Source organism: Amblyraja radiata, chromosome 1 (genome assembly GCF_010909765.2).
Source record: "Amblyraja radiata isolate CabotCenter1 chromosome 1, sAmbRad1.1.pri, whole genome shotgun sequence".
NCBI lineage: Eukaryota > Metazoa > Chordata > Chondrichthyes > Rajiformes > Rajidae > Amblyraja > Amblyraja radiata.
The window spans coordinates 140,554,674-140,575,675 of NC_045956.1; the positions used below are offsets into that span (position 1 = coordinate 140,554,674).

Here is a 21,002-nt window from a genome sequence, read left to right on the forward strand (position 1 = left end):
CATAACAGGCATAAAGACTGAATGACCCCATCTTGTCTCTACCATTCAGGATTCATTCTACAGTCTCCTAGTAGCAGGATCAAATTGTATTAGTTTAAACGGCGATGGAAATTTAATGTCAAATAGAAGTAGCTGGCTAATTAACTGAAATCTGCCAAAATCAAAGCAGAACAAGTATTACATTTTGAATTGTGATAATATTGTTTCAACTTTTAAGACGAGGGGGATCTGATGCAATAATTATTTCAATCATTATCCCGGAAAGTAGTTAGATCAATAATCCAATAAAATACAATTATAATGTCAAATATAAAACTGTCACAATTACACCCCTCGTGCTTCAATAAACTACCAGTAGACGTCAAAACACAAACACCATTTCAAATCATGTTAATCATCATAGCTTCCCTCGCATTCATTTGCAATAAAATAAAATCTTGCCACCTTTTCTCCCCCACCAGAGTTCAGATGGAGCATGCTTCAAGAATAAAAATATGGACGAGTGGATCAGTTTCACAGAAAGCTGTTGAAAACACACTTCAAATTCTCTACCCGTGGTTCAGGCAGCACTTTCCACTCCTATTATCAGCTCATGCAACATTCTCCAGCTGATATATTATCCTACATGCAAGACAGGTGGAGGGAGAGAAGAGCAGTAGTGCTTGCTTTCATAGCAAAAGGATTTGAGTATAGGAGCAGGGAGGTTCTACTGCTGTTGTACAGGGTCTTGGTGAGACCACACCTGGAGTATTGGGTACAGTTTTGGTCTCCTAATCTGAGGAAAGACATTCTTGCCATAGAGGGAGCACAGAGAAGGTTCACCAGACTGATTCCTGGGATGTCAGGACTTTCATATGAAGAAAGACTGGATAGACTTGGCTTGTACTCGCTATAATTTAGAAGATTGGGGGGAGGGGGGGGGGATCTTATAGAAACGTACAAAATTCTTAAGGGGTTGGACAGGCTAGATGCAGGAAGATTGTTCCCAATGTTGGGGAAGTCCAGAACAAGGGGTCACTGTTTAAGGATAAGGGAGAAGTCTTTTAGGACCGAGATGAGAAAAATATTTATCACACAGAGTGATGAATTTGTGGAATTCTCTGCCACAGAAGGTAGTTGAGGCCAGTTCATTGGCTATATTTAAGAGGGAGTTAGATGTGGCCCTTGTGGCTAAGGGGATCAGGGGGTATGGAGAGAAGGCAGGTACGGGATACTGAGTTGGATGATCAGCCATGATCATATTGAATGGTGGTGCAGGCTCGAAGGGCCGAATGGCCTACTCCTGCACCTATTTTCTATGTTTCTATGCTACACCGAGTTACATGACAATTTATAAACATACAATGGTTAAACAAATCTATCTAGCATGAAGCTGAACCATGCTCGCAGGAAGGTCCCAAGAGCAATAGATTTCTGGGCACCAAAAATCAGAGGATCATGAGATAAAATGGATAAAGTATCCATCACGATGTCCATTAAACGTCAAACCTAACTCAAGATTATATTGTCTTCCATTTCTTTTTACATCTGAGCAAGATTGGTGAAAAGGGAATTGGGTGAATGTGGGTGGAAATGGGGTGCAGATCCCATGGGGGGGAAAAATCTAATAAAGCCAGCCATTGGTTTTTAGATATCCGATTGCTGTTCGGAAACGCGCCATCAAGCAGCAGTATCAGGTGCTCTTCTCACCAACACTGTAGCTGAATGACACACTGTTTACGCTTTGATCAATTGTTTTGTGGGAGTGGGGAAGGAGAATAGAGTGGTGCAGGGATAATTACTTAATCAGTGAAGCAGGCGGTATGGTGGCACAAGAAAGATGGCAGGGAAGGAATACATCCATAGATGACATATCCACCCAATACAATCTCTGTCTCAGAACACAGATAAGTGTTTAAAAAGAACCTGTTGATTTTGAGTCATACTGCAGGAAAAACAGGCCCTTTGGCTCGCCGGGTCCATGCTAACTATCAAACACCCTTGTTCACAGAATGAGCGAGTTCAGTGGACTAGGTCACTGCTTTCATATCAAACGCCATCAACTTTCTGCTTGTACACTATACAGTGCTTGGTACACTTGTGGAACCTCTTTCTAACAAAAGTATGATAAAAGTTCACAGAATTCAAAGTTACCTTTCCGAGTGCTCAGCCCGCTCCTCAGTTCGCTCCTGCTCACTTTCAAGGATGATAAGTTTCCGTGCTACCTGCAAACAAAACCTTAATATAACTAAAAAACACCACATAGCATTTGGTCCAACTTAACACTACACGCTTAATACTAACAGTCGACAGAAATCAGGCCCTCCAACAACAGGCGCATGTCACATGAACAATGCCAAAGTTCCAAGATTGCATCCATGAAATCCAAAAATCCAGCTAAATCCTGTCTGCATAGTTAATAAATCTCAGCTTTCGGTGCCAAGGCCAACTGTAATACAATAAGCAGGAAAAACAAAACTAGTTGGCATGGTTCCTCAAAAGGAACATGCTGTAGATATTAGTAACTGCTTGGAATGAACCTCCCCACAGCTCCAAACTCATCAGCAGGCAAAAAGAAAACACAGAATTAAATCACTGCATTATCTCCAGAATGGCGTGCCAAATTGCACATTAACAATATTTACCTGGACGAGTGTTACATATAGAGGACAGACAAGGCAGGGAAAAAATTCACCTCTTCATATTTGCGGTCTGCTTCCTCGGCAATATGTTTAGCTTCCTTCAGCTGCATCTCTTGCATTTCCATTATCTCTTCCGCTTTTAAGACTTTACTCTCCACGACCTTCATTCCCCTGCAGAGAAAAAAAAAAAAGACATGCGTCCAATTATAAGATGCCGCCATAGAAAAAAATGTAAGAATATTCAAATGTTTTTGCAGACCATTGAAAATTTGAGAACATGCTAAAAATCTTCTGACGGGTCTCGACCCGAAACGTCACACATTCCTTCTCTCCAGAGATGCTGCCTGTCCCGCTGAATTACTCCAGCATCTGTGTCTATCTGTGCTAAAAATCTTCGACTTTTTAAATAAATATTTGATCATGCAGATAGATTACAGCAGCTTCTCTGCAGTCGAGCAATGCAGATACAGATCAAACATTAGCATACAAATTATATAGGCAATTGATCCCTTGCAACCTGTCAACAATTCTCGGTGAATGGAGACAAAAATTATTCTTTCTTCTGGCTGACAGAGAGCAAGAACATTGATTACCGTTTACAATCCAGCAACACCAAAGCACAAATGACAGACATTTTAGGGTACTGTATTCCATTGAATTAAAAGATAGCTGAAGGAATCCAAACCCATTTTTATTTGGCCAACATTTTTTAACCACCTCAAGTTTTTAACTTGCAACTGCACTAACATCAATTGCCTTTGGAAGAAAAGAAATTCAACTTTGGCCACATCTGCATGTAAAAATAGATCTCTAGCCTTAAAAGACGAGGCAATTCTATGGTGATCAATATATCACCATAGAACATATATCACTATATATTATGTGGTCCTAGTGCCTCGTGCTCTTTTGTTTGTACTGTCTAAAGTTGGCAATTAGAGTTCCCATGAAAGGTCAACATTTACTCCACAGGTGACCTACAAAGCACTGGTGTTTTATTTCAAGATCTCCGACACCAGTAATATTTAGTTTTCCATGGTTACTATCCTTAGCCTGCAAACTGAGCGCAAGGGGGCTTTTTTTTTTTAATGCAGTATGCCACAAATTTACAACTCCTGGATAAGCCTACAAAGCAATTAATACTGAGCATCAAACTTTTCCAGATAGGAAGGGAATTTAAAAAAAAGCAGATTTGGGCCTTCTCAGATTGTTAACATAGCTACCAGTTGTCACGGTTGTGACATGTCATTTATCTCTTACCGTTCACTTTCATCTGCGGATTTTTCAGCTTCATCTAGTTTTTGCAGGGCAGTAGCCAGACGTTCCTGAGCACGATCCAACTCTTCCTCAACCAGCTGGATACGCCTATTCAAGGAGGATACATCAGCTTCCGCCTAAACAAAATAAACACAATTGAGCAACTATTCACAAAATAGGAGTTATCCACATAGAGAATATTAAGGCACTGGAAGGCATTCTTCCGAATTGGACAAGGTGGCACATCAACAGCAGAGATATATTAATATACCGTACACATCGTCAAAAGAGTCAAGCATCTTGATAATTGAAGGATTCAAAGTGTTTGGCAAATCAATAGCATGCAAGTTGGAAAGTAAATCTATGTAATTACTACAAGCAATGATTTACCCAGGAAAAATTGTTTTGCTAATTTTCCGTATAAAGGGAAACAAACAGGACGTGCATTTAGGCAATTTTGAATGGAATGAAAAGTGTTTTGCAAGTCTAATTCTCCAAATGACATATTGGACAGAAAGGTCAACAAGAGATTGAGTAATCTGTATATCCTAAGGATGCAGATGTATAGCTTAATGAGATACAAGGGGAAAACTTACAATACCAAATTAGGAAAGAGCAGTTTAAAAGTATACAATAGAATTTTCCAAGCGATATGGAGCCAGATGCAGTGAACTGCTGCAAATTGGCAACATAAATACCTGCCGAGTTTAAATGAAAAATATAATAAGGATGTTATATGAATAAGCAGCAAACTTTGAAGAGAATTAGATCAGGAAAAAAATTGAAGTACATCTGACAAAAGGTGTGGATGGCAAAACTGATAACTATGGCTTAACTCTGAGACTAACAACCATTAAAATATGGATTGTTGCTAGATGCTAGCTCCCATAGTTTTCTGTGTTAACATAAAGATACACCAAGATGCTAACAAGAAAATAATGGTAGATGGGACTAAGGGAAAAAAATTGTTCGGCACGGACTTGTAGGGCCGAGATGGCCTGTTTCCGTGCTGTAATTGTTATATGGTTATATGGTTTAGATACATGGTAGAGTTGTGGTTTACAAAGTGCTGAGAAATAGCTGAAGCATTTAAAATATGTTGAATAGTATCTTTCTAACTAATTCTTGTTTGCTCAAACAGTTATAACATATTTCCAGTTAAGTGCTGTTCGATAAACATAAATGGCACAAGTAATAAGGAACATTAACAGACTTGTTTTATTTTGTCATGGTTGAGTAATCAAGATAGAACGAGTCTTCCATATGTCGAACATTCATTCCAACTCAGAAAAATAGAAAATAGGTGCAGGTGTAGGCCTTTCGGCCCTTCCGAACCAGCACTGCCAATCAATATGTTCATGGCTGCTCATCCTAAATCAGTAAGAAAGAACTGCAAATGCTGGTTTAAATCAATGGTAAGGGTCTCGACCCGAAACGTCACCCATTCCTTCTCTCCAGAGATGGTGCCTGTCCCGTTGAGTTACTCCAGCATTTTGTGTCTACCTTCATCCTAAATAAGTACCCCGTTCCTGCTTTCTCCCTATATCGCTTGATTCCGTTAGCCCAAAGAGCTATATCAAACTCTCTCAAAAACATCCAGTGAATTGGCCTCCACTGCATTCTGTGGCAGAGAATTCCACAGATGCACAACTCTCTGGGTGAAAACGTTTCTCAGCATTTCAGTCCTAAATGGCCTACCAGTTATTCTTAAAACATGACCCCTGGTCTGGACTCCCCCAACATTAGGAACATTTTTCCTGTATCTAGCCTGTCCAATCCCTTGAGAATTTTATGTGTTTCTATAAGATCCGGGTTACATTTTAACATTTGTTTTCTGGAATATCTTATTAGACAGTCCCTCAGAATCACAGATGACACAGGCTTCCAATACAGGCCCGAGGAGAGAAAGGTACTTCATTTTTGAAAAAACTTGGGATAGCTGCTGCAAACCTTCTAAAATGCAGTCTTGACAGAGCAAGATGTTGACCAATGGCATGGAGATCTAATATGACAGAGCACAAGGATTTCACAACAGACAGTTTTCTTTCCCCTAACCACAAGCTTGCAACAGCACAGAACATCAAGCACTACAAAAATATTTAAACAAAGCTGCAAGAAGAACAAAAGGGATTCATTTTGAACTGACCAAGGAATGAACCAAGAGAGATAGATAACAGTGTTGATACTATAGGCAGCTAAATGAGGTGCAGTGTCAAATTACATTGGAGGACATCCAAAAGTGTTCAGTTCATCAGCTGACCAATTACTAAGAACATGGGGCACATGAACAAAATATTCCTTCCGCTTAAAGGAATTCATTGAGCATAAAGGCAAATGGTAACAAGTTCAGTCATCCCAGCAAAATGCTGACGAGTGTCTTTTTTTTCTGAATAGATTTTATCCAATTATCTTGCATCACTTTATATAATTTCCTCTTTTTTGTGCGCTGAAAAGTCATGGAAGTAAGTTTAATTCGTGAAATATTTAAACAGTTGAGATTTTGGCGCCAGAGCTGTGGCACAAAATAGAAGCACTAGTATTTTAGCAAAATGCTGGGCACCAAGGGATTACATGCAAACTGTATGGAATTGTAGAGTGGCACTGTAGCACAGCGGTAGGAGCTGCCACCTCACAGCACCCGAGACCTGGGTTTGATACTGATTATGGGTGCTATCTGGTCTCCCTGTGACCATGTGGGCTTTCTGCTGGTCCTCTGGTTTCCTCCCACATTCAATGATACTTTATTGTCACATGTACCCAAGTACAGTGAAATGCTTACAGCGAAAACATGTGTAGGTTAATTGGCCCTAGTGTTAAGTGGCCTTTCCGTAAATTGCCCCCAGTGTGTAAACAGAGAAAGTTGGATTACATAGAACTAATGTACTTGTGGCTGAAGGGATCAGGGGGTATGGAGAGAAGGCAGGTACAGGATACTGAGTTGGATGATCAGCCATGATCATATTGAATGGCGGTGCAGGCTCGAAGGGCCGAATGGCCTACTCCTGCACCTAATTTCTATGTACGGTGATCAGTGCGGACCGAAGAGCCCGTTTCCACACTGTATATCAACTAAATTACACAGACCTTTCGAGAAGATTCAACTGAATTAATCATACATCTGTACCAACTGATAAGATGAACAGGGAATTAATCTAAATACATGCTGGCATTGTTAAGAATACATGACAGTTCCTCAAATTTCCGCAAGGTGAAGAGTATTTATAATCATGAATGCTACGAATCCCAGCTGTGGAGACAATGGTATCGTTGTCTCGTTGTAGGACATTGATCATTCTTTTAATCTGGATTTTTAACTCATGTATTGTGTTTAAAAATATATAATTTATGATGCTTTTATAAGTGATATACTAAGATTTTATATGTACTTTATGATATTTTTTAATATGCAAAGCATTTTTAATGTAATGTTGCCCATTGTCTGGACCTCGAGTCCGTAATAAAGTTTATTATTATTATTATTATTATTATTAATCACACATTCACTATTGGCTGCAATACTCAACTGGCTTCTGGATTTCTTTCTGCATTCACATACAACATTTAAAATACTCAAGATAGACACAAAATGAGACCCTTTTTCAGGCAAACCCGAAACATCACCCATTCTTTCTTTCCAGATGCTGCCTGTCCCGCTGAGGTACTCCAGCATTTTGTGTCTATCTTTGGTTTGAACCAACGTCTACATTTCTTTCCTACACATTTAAAATACTTAATTAGGAATAGATTTCCCCCTAAATTTTCAGCACAATGGAATCCAGCAGGGTGCTATAATCCGTACCAGCATTCATACCTACCTCCTCGTAGATCAACAATGGATTCCCCAAAATAATAAATCACAGTAGTTTAATATTGCAGATTTATAATACTTGAGCTTTTCAAAGTAGCAGAGCTAGTTGAAAAAATGCAAATACTGTAAACTTAAATTTAAAACAGAAAATGCTGTTAGGAAGCATCTGTGGGAGGGGGAAAAAAGTTAATGCTTCAGGAGGAAGACCACTCATCTTCAACTGAAAACATTAACTTTCTCTTTCCATAGATGCCTGACATGCTGTGTTGCAATATTTTTCTGCTTTAATTACCAGACATGGAAAACTCAATCTTTAAGTATAATGTTGGACTAAACAGGATATCCGAATTCATGAGTCTTCCAAACACCACTATAAATGACGTAATGGAAAAGTAGGTTTGCACACAAATATTTCAGCTCACTGCCTTTACACCAGGACTTGTGCTCACTCCCACTTCTAGACTAGACGATAGAGGTTGAATGACTCAACTCTTGTCACCATTCGTGCATTCAGCCATGTTGCTGTACAACTGCCAGCTATCAGAAAAACAATGAGACTTGAAGGAATTTAAAAAAAGTTTTACTTGTGGAATAGATGCACAGCAGACATTTTTCATTCCTCATAATAAACTTGTATTTAACAAATCAGTCATGTTTTGCTCCTTGCTTCCCCAGCACATTTTCAGCATGATAGGAAGCAATTACCGATAATTGGTAGCTTCTTTAGTACTTCACCTACTACTGACACATTAGAAATATCCAGCTTAACAGGTTTCTATTTTCTACTCTGAAATATATTGTGCTTGAAAAATCCCAAATAAAAGGAAACCACTTCAACCTACTTTGCTACAACTTGGAACATGGCACTAGAAATGCACCTTTCCGAATGGCCTTTATAATAGCAGAGATATTGTTCTAGTCAGGTAGTAATGGGACATTAATGATTCAAACTGAAGAAAATAAGTCCTGGTTACTTCTGGAGTTGACAATGCTGTCAGAGGTGATGGAGTAACTTAACAGGTCAGGCAACATCTCTGGAGAAATCATTTTGAAGGATCTCGACCCGAAGTATTGCATATACAGATGCTCCCCGATTTACGATATTTCGGCTTTACGATAGGCAAACGCTTGGCAACTGCAGCGAGCCGCACGTCACTTCCATTCACGTGATCACTATGTATTAAATGCGTTTTCGACATGTGATATTTTCGATTTACGACAGGTTTATCGGAACGTAACCCCATCGTAGGTTGAGGAGCAGCTGTATATGTTCTCCTGAGACACTGCCTGACCCACTATATTACTCCAACACTGTCTCTCTCTCCCTCGCTCTCTCTCTCTCTCTGAGATGGTCTCATGAATGGAAGATGAATCACAGCTACCAGCAACCAAAGTATTACGGAAACACACGGCACTGCAAATGCTGGAATGTTGAGAAAAACAATTTGCTGCAGGTCAAACAACATCTGTGGAAGGAATGAATAAGCATCTCTGAGTCCAGACCCTTCTTCTTCAGATTAACATGGAACTGTGTTCATGGGCGATTGTTAGCCAGACTGGAAAAGAATAGTTGCTTTCCTGGAGGACACGAGAGACCCAGTAGATTGTTTTCTAATTCAATCCACTGGTTGATGGTTTCTAATTCAATCCACTGGTTAACAGTTTTAAAAATATCAAATGAATTAATGATTTGCTTCAAAATTCCCCAGCTCCTCTCATCGATTTCAGACTATTGGTTGGATCAGTTGGGCAGAGTTCTATTTTAGGAAGGAACGGCAGATGTTGGTTTACACCGAAGATAGACACAAAATGCTAGAGTAACTCTGGGGACAGGCAGCATCTCTGGATCGGAATGGGTGACATTTCGGGTTGAGACCCTTCTTCAGACCAGAGTTCTGGGGTTTCTCATCCACCAGCTAAACTGTAAGATTCCAAAAGATAAGTGCTGAAAATACTTAAAACAGACAAACAATTATATTGCTCCCAATTTGTATTATAGAAATACATAAGTTGGCGTCGGAAACGCGAGGACTCTTCAGTGTAATCTACCATTCTTACATTCTAGTACTTGGGTATGGTTGTGCTTATGCATAGTAAGAATTTTACTGAATAGTGTGTAAAAAAATCTACTGTATCAAGGGTCATGTGACAATAAAGCACCATTGCACCATTGATTGAACCACTGTATCATAGAAGTACAATAACATTTACAAACTGACATCTCATGTTCAAACCATCAAATATATGCATCAATAGTTCAGAATTAAGAAAAACTATTTGCAGCTTTGATTGAGCAATTAATGTAAAATATGCAGTGTGTAGTTTTTAAGAAAGATGTTCAGGAGCCTGGCGACTTAAAGGTTTCAAGCAAGCCTAGCAGAGAACAGCATAAACCATAAGACAAATCTGACTGTATCAAATCAATGTTTATTTACTCCGGAGTTACTTTGGGAACTATCAGGTGTATAAAAGTTCCAAAATGGCAGTGCCATGATCAGTGGAATGGTTCAGGGCAAGGAGTTGCTTCAAGCAAGCACTTCTATTTGTTTAGATATCAGGCACAAAATGCATGACCGGGCAGCCAAACTGGTTTGGTTATCTTATTGAACTGTAAAAAGCTTTGGAGCATTCTATCTGATTAACACATTAGACGCCTCCCAGCCAGTCTCGCAGTAGCCGAGGCTGGAGCCCCCGTTGGGCGGTGTCTGCGGCCAAGGTTGAAGCCCGCACGCTGAGAGTCGGAGTCGTGCGGCTGGGGTCTACATCCGCGCCACGGAGAGGACCCTGCAGCATTAGTGGAGATGTCGGTGCGATGGTCAATGGGGCTTCGACCGATGGATGAGGAAGCAAGGATGCCGCTGCCGGTGGAACCAAGGAGGACCCAGCGTGGGGAGACCGTCTTGAGGGGGGTGGGGGAGGGGTTATTGGACAATGGGGACCCGGTGTGGGGAGCCATTGTGAGGTGGGTGAGGGAGAGAACAAAGGGGACCTGGCGTGGATACTGCATATACTTTGTAACTTTGTTTGTGCCTTTATGTGGTGACTATTTGCATACCATGCATATGCAAGCAAAGAATTTCACTGTGACTTGTCACATGTGACAACAAAATATTAATTAATTCACATTTGCTGCACTCCTTATACACATCATTACCTGAACCATGAGAGTACAGGCTCCAATGATGTGCAAAGATCCTCAATTAAACTTGAGTTGAATGTGTTGCCTTCGGACTCACTCCTTGACATCACACTGCATTAATTCTTAAATGTTATCGTACAAATCTAAGCTATCAGGAAAACATGCAATGTTTGAAGTCTAGGATGTAGACTCAAGACATCAAGAATATGACAAGCATAACAACACCTTCCAAATCTACTGACAGTATAAGCAAAACAACAACAGCATCATCTTCTTCGCCAAAACCGCCAACACAGATTCTTAATTATAGTCTGCTGGCAGATGCTGTATAATGTGGATAAATGTGAGGTTATCCATTTTGGTCGCAAGAACAATGCGGCAGATTATCTGAATGGTGTCAGGTTTGGAAAAACATTTTCACCCAGAAAGATGCGAATCTGTGGAATTCTCTGCCACAGAAGGCAGTGGAGGCCAATTCACTGGATGTTTTCTAGAGAGTTAGATATAGCTCTTGGGGCTAACGGAATCAAGGGATATGGGGAGAAAGCAGGAACGGGGTACTGATATTGCATGATCAGGCATGATCATATTGAATGGCCAAATGGCCTACTCCTGCACCTATTTTCTATGATTTTAATCATGGAGGATTGAATGGTAATGTCATTTGCATGCCCAACACCAGACTCAACACAGCTACCACCCCCAAAGTTCTGACAGGGTAAAAGATTGCTCTTTTTTTTCTCGCAAGGCCTCCATTTGGCCAACATAGATGAATCTGCAGCCCACAACTAATCAAAATAGAGCAGCAACGTTTGGAACAGAGAGAAAAGGAAAATCCTACGTTGCATGATCAAGTGCAAGCAAAAGCCAAGCACAAATGAATACACCGGCAGTGGCGGCGCTGTTAACAGCTGCGGCTCGCCTGCAATCCGTCTGTTTTTACTTTTTTCTGTTGTTTTTTTGTCTTGTTTTGGTTAAGTTTTAGTTTGTTGGGTTGTGTTAGAGGGGGGGGGGGGTGAAACATGTTCTCGGTCTCTTCCTTCGGGGGAATGCAACTTTTTCGTGTCGTATCCCCCTTCTCTGCCTCCGTCTGTGCTGAGGCCTAATGGCGGAGCTGGCGGCCTCCAGCCTGCGACCGACCCCGAGGCTCCGGAGGCAGAGCCAGCCAGGACTTACCAATGAGAGGCTGGCCGTCTTCGGGGCCGAGGCAGCGGTGGCCCGACTTGCTGATGCGGCTATCTGGCTTTCGGCAGCGGCCTGGAGCTGATGCAGCGGGGCTCGGAGCTGGGGCGGCTGCCCGGAGCTGGGGCAGCGGCCCGGAGCTGGGGCAGCGGCCCGGAGCGGAGACTGCGGGACCCGGAGCTGGGGCGGCAGCCTGGAGCTGATGCTGTGGCGGGCCGTCTCAGAGCGGAGACAGCGTTCCGGCTTTCGGCGGCGGCACCATGGAGGTCCGCTGGACTGGAGGGCGGCATCTCCGGCCTGGATCGCCTCAGCGCAGAGGGAGAACAAGGAGGGAAGAGACGGAGACTAAGACTCTGCATCCATCACAGTGAGGATGTGCTTGGTGAACTCACTGTGGTGGATGTTTAATTTGTGTTTATTGTATGTTTTGTTTTTATTGGTTCTGTGTATGACTGCAGGCAACATAATTTCGTTCAGACCGAAAGGTCTGAATGACAATAAAGGAATCTAATTCCATCTCCAATGCAATCCTTGCCCACTGTCAAGCTCCTCCTTCCCCATCTCTGGCACAGACTATAAATCATGGCTCCAGTCAACTCAGAACAATCAGAACTTTAGTTGATGCAAGTCATCCTTGGCTGTAAAGAGCTGCCTAAAAACTGCCAAATTAGCTGGACCCAATTAAACCACGAGAAAGCTGCTTGTTAAGATTCAAGGGTACTACTTTGTTAGAACACAATCATTATACAGTAATTGAGCTCAAAGTTATAACTTTAAGCAATCCCTTGGCTGTGAAGTTCACTAACTTTACTTATTCTATTCACCAGTTTTTAGGATGGCTGTTTCTAGTGTCACTCCACAATACATCATATAAAATAAATGTCTAAGAGTCAGCTACTTGCAGAAATAAAACCTTAATCCTCCCCCAATCTACTTACAATTCTCTGTACATTTAAATACATTTCAATAAAGTCAAACGTCACAACTTCTTGGCATAACCCTCCAGATAATGATATCTGAACCCATTTTATTAGTCGTTTAACTGCTCCAATGGAGCGTAATGAATGAGGAAGGGGGGCTGATTTTTTTGATGAGGGAGAGCATCAGTGCTATTCCTGAGGGATTGTCCAGTGAGGCTATATTTGTGGAATTAAGAACTGTAATAGATTGTACTAAAAGCCCCCCAGTAGTCAGGAGTTAGACGAGGGAATATAAGCATATCACCAATAGCTGCAAAAAAGACCAGGGTTGTAATGCTGGAGGGATTAACTTCCCAAATATTGATTGAGGATTGCCCTAGTGCCAAGGGCTTGAATGGAATGGAATTTGTCAAGTATGTTCAGGAAAATGATCCCATTATGTAGATGGCCCTGCCAGACAAAGGGCAAAACCTACCCTCTTCTTGGGAAATGGGTGAATTACCTTTAGTAGGGGACCACTTTGGAACCAGTTACTCTGGTTCTATCTGTCACTAAATGGATAAGGAAAAGGATAGGATTGGTCCAATTGTTAAAACCATAAATTGCCAATTTTGACAGTATTGGCCAATTTGACAGTATTGGACGGAGGTAAGGGATGAGAGAAAGCTTTGGCAGATATGGCAAAGGACAATCATAGAAACTAGGTGCAGGAGTAGGCCATTCAGCCGTTCGAACCAGCACCGCCATTCAATGTGATCATGCCTGATCATCCAAAATCAGTACCCCGTTCTGGCTTATCCCTCGATTCCCTTGGCCCCAAGAGCCAAATCCAACTCTCTCTTGAAAACATCCAGTGAATTGGCCTCTGAGGAGCGTTGTGGAACAGAGACACTGAGGGGTGCAGATGGAGTTTCATGAAAGGAGTGACAAGATGAAGTCATCGTTTGCCTTCAGTCAGGGTATCAAGTTGGGTTGTCATGTTGCAACTGTACCGATACAAGGCAGGTCACCGTGCTGTAGAATAGGTGTTATTAATTAGAAAAGGTGTGAACAGGATTTACGATGTTGTTAACAGGTCTGGCGGGTTCGCATTAAGGAGAGACAGGCTCTTTTTTCCCTGAAGTATAGGAGGTCGAGGGATGACCTTTCAGAGACATATAAAATTAGGAGGGGGAAGGATTGGGCAAAAACACTGTAGGGAGTATAAAATTGGAGCAAATGCAGATGGAATCAGGCTTAGGACAAGTCACTTACAAACATGCCACATTAGAGTTTATAAAATGAACAAAACATTCAGCATGATTTGAAACCAAGCCATACACATTTAGTGTCAAATTTCTGGTCTCTGCTAATTTAACACTATTTTAGCTGAGAGGAAAAGCAGGGAGCACGTTCAAGTCTCAAAAAGTTAACATTCTTTTTCTAATTACTGAAACATGTTGGAAAAAATCCACATGCAAAAGAAATCTCAACCCAATCTCCGAATAACATGTGGATAATTGCAGACCACGATCACTGGTTACCATCTGTAACCTAGCCGTGAACCCATTCACTGCCAGCCACATCTACCTTTTCTTTAAAATGTGGTTCATTCTAAAAACACACCAATTCACCAATAAGAGATACTGAATAGTAAACCACTTATTTGACTCGATACCTTGAGACTTCAAAGAATCAATCTCAATCCTGTGGACTGTCAGGATCACTCAAGCCCTCTGTTCACTTGCCCTGCTGGTTGGCTAAGCACCATTGAGGAATTGTGATGAAGCCAACATTCTGAATGCCTTCAAGTTATAACTCGGCAACTGTGATGCATCAGACTGTTGTTCCATTAGTACAAGGAGCTTCCTCCAATTTAGATACCAATCCCTCAACGTCTGCAAGGAAGACTCTGTACTTTGCCCTGTCCAAATCTGGTGTTCATCCATGGATGACCATGAATTAGATGAGCTCACATTGAATTAGTTTATATCAGTAGCTCTAACTCAGGATTAAATGGTTGAGATTATGATTGATTAGGAATATTACTCAGCTAACTTCTTTCCAAAACATCGTCTACTGACATTTACCCATGACAAGCTTTAAACCCATTCCTCCTCAGGAAAATGTTATACTAGCGATTTCAGTAGCGATTTCCTAGTCCCTTTTCCAGGCAAAAGAATCAAGAGTGTTTCAGTGACTTTTGAAATTAAATGAATTTTTATCTGCTGCAGTTTTACAGGGCCATTGACAAAAACTCAATACTATGAATCAGTAACACTGGACAATCAGACCATAATTCAGGTCCACCCCCGATTTTCCAGCAACTGGTGGTCTGCCTCCCAGTTGCAGGCTGGTATCTCACACCCCATCCTCCCCCACTCCCCTCCCCCAAGTATGTAGTGCAACCAAAATAAACCATGGCACGTCATTTGCTGAGGTAGGACTGCGCAGCAGCCGAATGGCTGCAGGAAAGCAGCAATTCTAGAACCAGGAGATAGTTCGCAAGCTCCTGTACTTTCTTCCCGACGGTAGCAGCTAGATGAAACAATGACTAGGTTGAATGGGATCTTCGGTATATTGTCTGCCTTCGAGGCAACGCTTCTTTTACATCCTTTGGATTGTGGAGAGGTCAATATCATTATGGACTGGGCAATGTCCACCACTTTCTGCAGCCATCTTTATTCCTGGGCATTCGAGATACCAAACGAGGCCGTGATACAACTAGTGTGTCTCTACTGCACACCTGTAGGAGTTTTACGGTGGGCGGCGCGACTTTCGTCAGCAGCGGCCTCTGCAATCCGTCTGCGTTTTTATTATTTTATGTCTATGTTTTTATGTAGTTTTTGTTATTTTTTGTTGGGGTATGTGTGTGGGGGGGTGGGGGGAGGGGTTAACTTTTAAATCTCTCCCTGCACGGGAGACCCGATCTTTTCTTTGTCGGGTCTCCGTTGTCGTTGGGGCTGCAACGAGGAGCGGCCTCCAACAGGAAGACCGGGGGCTCTGGTACCGACTACTCACCTCACCGTCGCGGAGCTGGCCGAGTCCGGAGCGGGTGGAGCTGTGGTGGACGCTGCTGCGACCCGACCCCCGGAGATTCAGAGGCTGCAACCGCGGGTTTGGCGGACGGCGGCACCGGGAGCCCGCGGGTCCCTGGAGGGAGACCGCTTTTCAGGGCTTCCGCAGCGGCGACTTCTCCCGCCCGAGTTGCGGGGTTGAAGAGCTCCTCGAGCGGGGCCTACATCACCGCCCCGCGCAGATTGGAATGGCCGCGGGATTCTGCGAGCGCCCGCCGGGGGCTCTAACACCAAGAACCCGGTGTGCGACCTTGCATCACCCGGCGTGGCTTTAATGGCCGCGGGACAATTCGCCATCGCCCGCCGGGGGCTTTGACTTTGACTCTGACATCGGGGGGGAGAGTTCAGTGGAGAGATAAGTTTTTTTGGCCTTCCATCACAGCAATGTGATGGATGTTTATGTAAATTATGTTGTGTCTTGGGTCTATTTGTTTGTAATGTATGGCTGCAGAAACGACATTTCGTTTGGACCTCAAGGGGTCCAAATGACAATAAATTAAATTGAATTGTATTGTATATGTGATATTCAGTGACATTATGAATTTCTTCAATCTTCTAAGGAAGTAGAGATGGTGCTGGGCCCAGGACAGACTGTCAAGAGGCATGTACGCCCAAAAACTTTAAACTGTGACGCTATCCAGGAGGACAGGTTCATGGATCATCACTTTCCTAAAGTCAACAATCAGCATTTTGGTCTTAGTGTTGAGACCAAGACAGATAATCTGTTTGAATGGTACCAGAACAACAATCTCTAGGTACCCTTTGTTGCCTAATTACAAGGTCAGAGTAGGTTAGAGTTGCAGAAACATAATGAAAAAGATCACATTTTCCATCTCCTAAAATTTAAACACCAATTTCCATTTTCCTTACTGATGGGCATTAACCTCATGCCAAAAATACATTCATCACTCACGATCTTATACATCTTATACAGGAGATAACGCATACAGGAGATACAAGGAACTGCAAATGCTGAAATTATTCTAAAGGGCTGGAATTTCTAACAGAAAATTATTCAAATCGTTAGATAAAAGTACATTTGATTTCCTGAATGTAAAATAGTTTTCTAAAAACACGGCAGAAACGAGAGCGAGGTAATGATCACTGAAAATGTAAGACAGAGCATGCAATTTTGTCCATTGTTATGTCAAATGCCTCCAACATAAGGTCAACAGTCCTGCAGATTCAACTGCACTGTGTAAATATGATGTAAATTTCTGTCTCTACATCCCTTCACACAGAGCTCCAGAAATCCCACCACCCTTTAGACAATCTGCCACGCTCTGGCAGAGCACCAAACCATATAGCCTTGATATTCAGCGGTACCCCACTGTCAAGTCTCACACCATCAACATCTTAGGCAACAAGCACCAGCCATAAACACTAGCCACAGGAATAGGCTATAAGCTTGAGTATCGTGCAGCAAAAAATTCGCCTGATACCAGAGGGCCTTTTCATCATCTTCAAGGCCCAAGTTAGGAAATTCAAAGCGTTCCACTAACCTGAAAGAGGATAGATGCAAACCATCAAATTCAACATTTTGCAGGTCTAAACAGTTCACTCGGTTGACGTCCAACCCACCTGCTTAAAAATCTTTCCCTCTACTCCAAGTGCATAGCTAGCGTAGTGTGCACCATCTGCAAAGTGTACTGCAGTATCCTGGTGAGTAACTTCCAACAGCATTTCCCAAACCTACAAAGACGACAAGATCTACAAGCACCAGCACTCAGTTCTCTTCCAAGTTGCGTACCATCCCAAGTAAACATATCATTCACTGCTCCTTCATGGACTTTGGGTACAAAGCCTTAAACTTCCAATCCAAGGAGGTTTGCAGTACTTCAGGGTGGTCAATAAATGCTTCCTCTACATGCAACACCACATCTCATTGAAATAAACAAAAACGGATTTAAAACTGCAGTATTGGAATTGAAGTTACAGATGTTGCTTAGAAATTAAATTCTCCCTTCTCCTTTAGTTAAATTAAGCAAAAATCATAATTGTGAAAGAATTTGGGAAGTCTTCTGAATTTCAATTGATTCCAAGTTCTGAATATTAATACAAACTGCCTTGTTAGTAATCAAACAAATGCAGCTGGGAATCATGTCAGCATCGGATCAGAGAAAAATCCCTCATCTCTGGAGTTTAAATAATAAAATACTAATGAAAACCCAGACAATTGAAGCATTGATTAGCAGATTCCTGAATGTAATGGGATCTTTTGTTTGCTGAAATGGCTGCAGTCAGACATTAGGCAATTCTTTGGCTGCAACCCAGCAGTTTTAAGACGATGCCTTTTAAGAGAGTGGATGCGTCATCATTTTTCCACATGGTTCTTTCAAGCATTGAACAGCACACCCAATTTTGTGGCACTAATTCAATGATTTAGAAATGATTTGACACCTTCAAATGACAGGGGCTGTTCCATTGATTAGGGCTGATATGGTCTGTTGTAGCCATGTGCAATATTCCACATAACTCTACATCCTGAACAATGAACATATCCAATTTGTGACTTGAGACAGCCATTCGCCCACTTTCAGGTTAATTGGTTACTGCAATAAAGGGCTGAAGAGAAATAGCAGACGTGGTTTGCTCTGTTGGCCTATCCGCATGTATTTAGTATGCAGAAGTAAACCAGAGCACCAGAAGGAAAACCATGTCGTCGCCAGGAAAATGTGCAATCTCCAAACAGCAAATATTAACACCCCCACCCCCCCGATCAGGATCGAACCAGCTCCCCAAAAATAAAGCAGCAACACCAGATCACCCACGTTGGGCTACTCATGAAATAGGGGGGGGGGGGGGGGGGAGGGAAAGAAAACCCACATAGAGGGCTCATGCACATGATTATTCTGTCTAAGTGCATAATCTTGAAATCATAATTAAATAGATGCATTATTAAGAGATGTTAAAGGAAAACACCTTAGCAATTGCAATAACTGCAGAATGAAAATGCCTTTCACCATTCAGGTGCCAAGCAGAGCACGATGCTCAGCTTCCTTTTTCTGATGCAAAACACTGGATAGAGATAGTATGTTTAAAATTAACTTTACACTGTCATTGGAGACATAAGAGTGCAGATGCTAGAATAGAGTTAAAAAAGACATTCCAAAACAGGACCCTTCTTCAGAGTCGAACATTTATTGTTTGTTGAAAGCAATACACCACTCACAATAACAGAACTACAGGAGCAATTAAATGGCTCTTCAAATGCAAACTAACCTGTAATCAAACTGAGCCATTATTGTATTTTCAGTAAATATTCATCAAAACAAATAGTACCACATGACTACCATTGCACAATTAATTTAAAAGGACCTGTAATTATATAACCAATTCAATAATAAAAGACTATTAAGGTCGCACTTTTAAAAGTGTTCTCTGATCATGTTTCAGGAATAGTATCAGGGCGAGCTGGCTTCCACTTACTACTGAAGCGTGCACTCATTTTCTCAGCTTTTCAATAGCACGTCATTCATTTATATTTAATAGAAAATGGAATGATGGAGAGGGCACCAATTAACAGCTTCAGACTCTGCCCGTTTAGGGATGGTTAGCTCTCAGAATTCAGTATGAAGCACATTTGTTCGCCCTTATTCAAGCAGTCAACCAAACTGTACATTTTGAGCATAAAAATAAGTGAACTGTGGCAAAACAGCAAGGCTAAGACAAAAACTAATAACTCCTTCAATAAGTAGTTTGTAGGCTTAAGCCAAATATAGCCCCTAAGCTGTAGAGTTCAATAATAAGCATCAATGCTCTTGGGGAGAAAGAAACATCCATATTTTCAATGCAAATTTGTCAGTGATAGATATCTTCCTCATGAGAATACATTTAGCCAACTTCAGCCCAATGTCTGTGCTGAACACGATACCAAGATAAATTAATGTCAGCTGACAGCACATGATCCATATTTCCACCATTCTATGTATATCCATGTGTCTATCCAAAAGCCTCTCAAATGCCCAGTCATTCCTTCATCCTAATCCCACCTGGCAGTAGACACAGAAGATTGAAAGTACGTTCATTGCTGGCTTCTTCCCCTTGGTTAACAGGCCTTTGAATAGTCCTTCCATACGCTAGGACATTGATCAATTCATCTCATGCCATTGAAGACATTGGACTTGTCTACAGAAGTGATGTATTATAATGCACTAAAATACTGAAATGTAAAATCTTTGCTCTTTATCTTCCCCATTGCTCTATCTATGGCAATCAATTTTAAACTGATTGTATCCATGTAGGGTATATCTTACCTGTTTAGATAACATGCAAAACAAAGCTTTTACTGTACATTGGTACGTGACATTAATAAACCTAAACCCACCAAGTTCAGACATCCAGTAACAACAACTCTTGAGAGGCTGAGCATTCAATCATAGAGGTTACATATTCTATAAATCTGGAAATAGAAAGGTTTCAATTTAAAACTAATTTTCTGGATAATGTAGAACATAATAAAAATCGGCATAAGGTTTAGATAGAATCTGAAAAAAATATTGGATACGTGGTATACGGGTACGTGGATAGGAAAGATTTAGAGGGATATAGGCAAACGTAGGCATGTAGGACTAGCTCAGATGGGGAAGCTTGATCGGCATGGATGAGCTGGACTGAAGGGTCTGTTTCCATGCTGCAAGACTAATAGTCTGAAGAAGGGTTTCGGCCCGAAACGTTGCCTATTTCCTTCGCTCCATAGATGCAGCCGTACCCGTTGAGTTTCTCCAGTAATTTTTTCTGCCTGCACGACTAATATCTGACCTAGTTTTTCCAAAAGTATTTTTTTTAATTATGGTGCTCTCTCAGAATTCACTAGGAAAGTGGTAAAATATCTGGAGAGAAATGAAAACACACCACCTAATTATCCCCCTCTAAATTGTTCCAGTTCTGCTGGCACAATTGACACAAAATATTAACCTTGGTTTTATGCTCCCTCTAAACTTTGCCCAAAGTTGTATACCCAGTATATTTATATTTTGGATTTCTAGTACACACAGTATTGCTTTTACATCATTGGGCAAT

General features: G+C 41.6%; 1 protein-coding gene across 7 annotated transcripts in view; it reads right to left on the minus strand.

Annotated features, from left to right (window-relative positions):
* tpm2 (tropomyosin 2) overlaps nt 1–21,002 on the minus strand; it is an 89,744-nt gene that overhangs the window by 9,894 nt on the left and 58,848 nt on the right. For all 7 annotated transcript variants that reach the window (XM_033031640.1, XM_033031680.1, XM_033031670.1 and 4 more), the window contains 3 exons: nt 3,879–4,012; nt 2,675–2,792; nt 2,134–2,204 (listed from right to left, as the gene is read on the minus strand). In XM_033031640.1, the coding sequence (XP_032887531.1) occupies nt 2,134–2,204; nt 2,675–2,792; nt 3,879–4,012 (323 nt within the window). The remainder of the gene's footprint in view (nt 1–2,133; nt 2,205–2,674; nt 2,793–3,878; nt 4,013–21,002) is intronic.